Source organism: Armigeres subalbatus, chromosome 2 (assembly GCF_024139115.2).
Source record: "Armigeres subalbatus isolate Guangzhou_Male chromosome 2, GZ_Asu_2, whole genome shotgun sequence".
In the NCBI taxonomy this organism is placed as follows: Eukaryota; Metazoa; Arthropoda; class Insecta; order Diptera; family Culicidae; genus Armigeres; species Armigeres subalbatus.
In genome coordinates, this window is record NC_085140.1 from 452434811 (window position 1) to 452439964 (window position 5154).

Sequence of the window (5154 nt, forward strand, 5' to 3'; positions counted from 1 at the left end):
CCGCCTACACGGAGGATTCCATTATCATCGAGGCGAGGCTTCAAAACTTGAGTGGGGACGATTTTATGGTTTGGTCGTTGGATGATAACTCTTCCGAGTAGAGCTGTGCCTGGGCAAGGCGAGCAAGTGTACAATCAGCGGCTTCTAGATCAGTCGTCAGGAGCACGTTGGTGGTCGTTTTTGTTATTCCTTGTATTTTTGCACGCAGGGCATCGATGTACTTCAAGCAATACGCTACAACACGACGGAGTTTGGTGTAGCTTGAAAAACGTGCAAACAATTGATCTGCTAATTGATCATTGGGAGCAATGAATGTGGTGAGTGTAACCGTACGGGCTTCTTGCGTGGTGAATTCTGTTTGGGGTACATCTAGACCAGGTGGAGGCCAACGGCTGGGAAATTCTGATAACCATGGAGGACCGCTCCACCATCTGGCCTGATTGCTGAGGTCCGTAGGCAGCATGCCACGGGAAAGTTCATCAGCCGGGTTTTCATTTCCTGGAACGTGCCTCCAAAGGGAAATTTCGGTGGCAGATTGTATGGTGGAGACACGATTCGCAACGAATGTTTTCCACCGGCTTGGTGGAGATTGTAACCATTGAATCACCGTGGTTGAGTCTGTCCAGAAGAAGACGTGACTAGGCGTTTTGATCGATTGTTCAACTTTCCGATACAACTTGGTGGACAATACGGCAGCACAAAGCTCAAGTCGTGCTGTAGTGTGCTTCGTGGCGAGAGGAGCAACCCTTGATTTTGATGTTAAAAGACTAACCCTGACGTGATCGGTATCCAGTGTGCGGACATAACAGCAAGCTCCGTAGGCGACGTCCGAAGCATCAGAGAAAAAATGCAACAAAACTACAGAAACGCCAGGAGAAGATACAAAGCGTGGAATATTAATTTCTTCCAGAATGGAAAGCGTAGCATGGAACTGTTACATTACTTTTACAGCTTTTCAGGCAATGGACGATCCCACTCATAGAGAAAGTTATCTTCGTTCTTGAGTTTCCACAAGCGCTGCATGAATATCTTCGCTGTGGCTATTACAAGACCAACGAAGCCTGACGGATTAAACATCTTATCGATGTATGATATCACCTTTCTCTTCGTGAGAACAGACGCTGGTAGCGGAAGGTCAACGTTGAATCTAAGTATATCGTTCTTCGTATCCCATACCAATCCAAGGGTCGTTACGGATTGATCGTCTTGAAGTTCGTGGACGGGCTTGATAGCACGGTCTTCAGGTGAAACATCGGCTAATGCTTCCGGAACGTTCGAAGCCCACTTCTTCAGCGAGAAACCGGCCGACTCGAGCATGGTGGATATCTGACGACGCTTTTCTACAGCAGAGGCCAGATTGTCTTCTCCGGTAAGTAGATCGTCCACATAAAAATCTTCGACGACTGCTTCTACGGCTTTCGGGGAGTTTTCTCCTTCGTCTCTTGCTAATTGTTGTAAAGTGCGCGTTGCCAAGAAGGGTGCCGAAGCCGTTCCATACGTAACTGTAAGAAGTTCGTAGGTATCGAGAGGGTCCGACGGCTGTCGGCGGAATAGTATACGTAGGAAGCGTTGATCAACAGGAGAATGTAGTATTTGACGATACATTTTCTCGACGTCAGCGACAATGGCAATAGCGTGGAAGCGAAAGCGGATAATGATGGAGTCGAGATTCTGTTGAACGACTGGTCCAACGAGCAGTGTATCGTTTAGCGACATTCCGGAGGAGGTCTTACAGGAGGCGTCGAATACCACTCGAAGCTTCGTGGTGGTACTACTCTCTTTGACTACCGGATGGTGTGGAAGGTAACAATGTGGAGAATCGTCGTCGACAAAATCTAGCTTGCGCATGTGTCCCAGGCGGAGGTATTCCTCGATGAAATTATGGTAGGAGCTCTTCAAGGCGGTATCTCGTTCAAGGCGTCGCTCAAGGCTGTAGAAGCGACGGGTGGCGGTTTGTCGAGATTGGCCAAGGGTGACTTGCGGATTGTCGGACCGGGGAAGGCGAACGACGTACCTTCCGTCATGAGTTCGAGTGGTGGTGGTTGCGTAAAACTCCTCGCATTGCTTCTCTTCTTCCGAGTATATCGGGCTTTGATCGACTGCTTCAAGTTCCCAGAAACATTGAAGCGATGACTCCAGAGAACGGTCGACGGTCGAGAGATAACACACTGGCGGTGCTACTGTGGGATTGGTGGTTGTTTTGCCCGAAACTGTCCATCCGAAACGTGTGTCGACTAGCAGCGGAAGACCGTCACCGATGGATAAGCGACTACCGGTGTGGATTTCGTGGTAGCACTCTCCGCCAATTATGATGTCGATCATGCTCGGAATGTTGAAGTGTGGGTCGGCTAATGGAACGTTTGGCATGTTCCACGCCGCTGTGTTTATAAGAACTGTCGGGAGAGAAGCAGTGGGTTTTCTCATGACGAGAAATTCGAGTGTGGTGGAAAAGCTGCTTGTTTTGGATTCAATTGTGGCAGTGATTTGACGTTTCACTTTTTTGACGGATTCCCCAAGTCCGGCGACGGTTACATCTACGCTAGTTCGGCGGATGCCGAGATCGTTTGCCAACTTTTTCGTAATAAAATTGGACATCGATGCGGAGTCTAAAAGCGCTCGAACCGGAAATCTTCTGCCGTTATAGTCGACAATGAAAAGCGAAACCGTTTCCAATAAGACTGTGCTGTGCTTCGATTGGATAGCCATGCTGACTTCCGGTGGATGCGCAGATCCAGAGGTACCAGCAATCACTGGTGTGGATAGGTTAGGTTGCTGTGCAGAAATAGTCGACGTTTCGATAGGAGTGGTGGTCGAATTTGAGACTGCTACGTTCTCGTGCAGCATAGTATGATGCCTGGCCTGACAAGTTCGGCAACTGAATCTAGATCTACAAACTCGTGCTTGATGGCCAAGCCGAAAACAGTTCCGACACAAGCTCCGCTGGACTACCAACTCTCGTCGTTGGGATATGGACAGCTCATTAAAGGTCGGACACTTATGTAACTGGTGGTTTTGGCTGCATGCAGGGCATAGTTGAACATTTGATATAACTTCAGCGGTGGCTGGGTTTGCCACGGATTTGAACGCAGGAGTTTTCTTGGTTGAAGGTCCGGCCACCTTGATGCTAGTCGACAGAGATCGTTGCTGTAAGTCACTGGCTACCGACTTCAGCATACGAATGTGCTGCGAGAGAAAGTCGATCAGTTCGTCGTACCTCACTTCGTCTTTCTGGCGAGTCTCGTGCTCCCAGGCACGAAGCGTTGAGGCATCTAGCTTCTTAGAAAGAATGAAGATAAGTGGAGTATCCCAGTGGATTACAGGCTCCCCAGCTTGGCCAGAGCCTTCACACGACGCTGAAACTCGTCTACTAATGTGTTGAGATCGGCGGCGGATTCCTTGTTCATTACTGGTAGATCGAACAAGCCTCGAAACAGTTCTTTTTTTAGGAACCGCTTGTTGTCATACCGCTTTAACAACGCATCCCACGTCGATGCATAGTTGTCCGCTTGAATATCCACGCTTTCAAATGGTTTCTTGGCCTCTTCTTCAAGCGACTGCAGAAGGTAGTGAAGTTTGTTTACAGTCGGTATATCGTCGTTGCTGTGGATCATCGAAATGAAGTTGTCCCTAAATGATATCCATCTTGATTCATCGCCACTGAACTTAGGAAGGTCTATCTTCGGTAGCCGATGATGGAAGCTAGCAGCAGATTGCTGACCGAAGCTGCCGATCATCGTTGAACTCATCATCGGTTGATTGCTTGTCTGCTTCGAAAGAAGGAATCCCTTGAGCACACAGTATCTATTTTCGAAAGCAGTCCGCACCTCAATGTGCTCCTCAAAATGGTCGCTGTCAATCATCTCCATTTCGCCCTGGGCATGATGAAACTCCTTGTTAATCTTGTCGAGGGATTCAAGGCGGACGGACACTTGATTGGCATCCCGCTCATGGTTGTACTCCGCAACAAACTTTTCCACCACATCTCTAATCGCTAGCACACGCTTGAGCTTCAAAATGCTTTGATCCAGCTTCTTCTGATCTTTGGAAGGCATCTCACTCACCACTCGAACTTCTCGCGATGAACGGAAAACGACACAATCGAAACGAAAAACTCCTTCCCGACGCGGTGTGCCGTTTCTACGCGAACCGAACGTGAGTAGAACAAGATCGAACGAATAGCTCCTTCCCGTCGCGATGCACTACTCAAAACGCGATAAACAACGGAGGTACCAAGCAATCGATCGATAATCTCCTTCCCGTCTCGTCGTGATACCCCTACACGAACGCGAACGACCGAAAAGGACACGATAAAATCGGTACGAAAAATCCTTCCCGTCGCGTCGTATCCTTTTTATCGATAACCGTGTCCGCTAGAACGCCACCAATTTCGAATAATGTCTAATTTATTAGTTCCATCAGTTTGATGTGCCAATAGTTGTGTGCTACACTGTAGGCCCAAAGGCAATCAATCACGGCAAATAAAATGCCAGGAGCCACTACAACAGTTCGAAATTCTCAAAAATGCCTTGATTAAAATGCTGCAATCGACAGTTCCACTGAATCGATGCTTCGCGATGCGCTATATGCGATACTTCCAATAAGCATGCAATTATGCCGCCATTCCTTGCCTCCGTAATCGGCGCGAAATGTAGGCACGGCCCGTGCAACAATGGCCAAATATCTCCACAAAGAGTCAAATGAAATAAACGGCCTACCTTTGTGTGGTCACCTGCTTTGACCACTTACCGCGATGGCGCCAACTTGCTTCTGTCGCTGATTCCTGGTTTGATGTTGTCCTCCTATCTGGCTCGAAGGACCAATGTTCGAGCCGCCAGGCTCGAGAATGCCGGAAATCGGAGGAGTTTGCTATCCGTTCCTCAGAACGGCACACAGAAACCAACAGTCTTAGGAATAGCACTAAAAACAACACTATTTAACTTTCTTCTGCCCCACAGAAGGAAGATTTTGCACAGTCCGTTTCACTTCACTATGTCGTGATCTTCACGATACCTTTACACTGTCCAGCTGGTCTGTGAATTCCACTCACTCACGACGAACCGTACCGATGTACCGACGTTTCATTAAGTCATGCCCTCCAACGTAATCAGAATCGATTTCGGATACCAATAGAAATCGATTTGGTTTCACAAAATA

At 48.2% G+C, this 5154-nt stretch overlaps 1 protein-coding gene across 1 annotated transcript; it reads right to left on the reverse strand.

Annotated features, from left to right (window-relative positions):
• Positions 1-945: 945 nt before the first annotated feature.
• On the reverse strand, positions 946-4052 carry LOC134210466 (uncharacterized). Its single transcript, XM_062686513.1, has 2 exons — positions 3348-4052; positions 946-3276 (listed from the first exon to the last, which is right to left on the reverse strand). Exons 1-2 carry the CDS (start codon positions 4050-4052, stop codon positions 946-948), a joined length of 3036 nt encoding a protein of 1011 aa, XP_062542497.1.
• Positions 4053-5154: the final 1102 nt, after the last annotated feature.

Excerpts from the sequence above, each read along its gene's own strand:
- LOC134210466 (XM_062686513.1), bottom strand. The coding sequence starts at position 4,052 with ATGCCTTCCAAAGATCAGAAGAAGCTGGATCAAAGCATTTTGAAGCTC. Across the intron at positions 3,277-3,347 it reads TAGACGAGTTTCAGCGTCGT|AAGCTAGATGCCTCAACGCT; the intron begins GTGAAGGCTCTG and ends ATTCTTTCTAAG.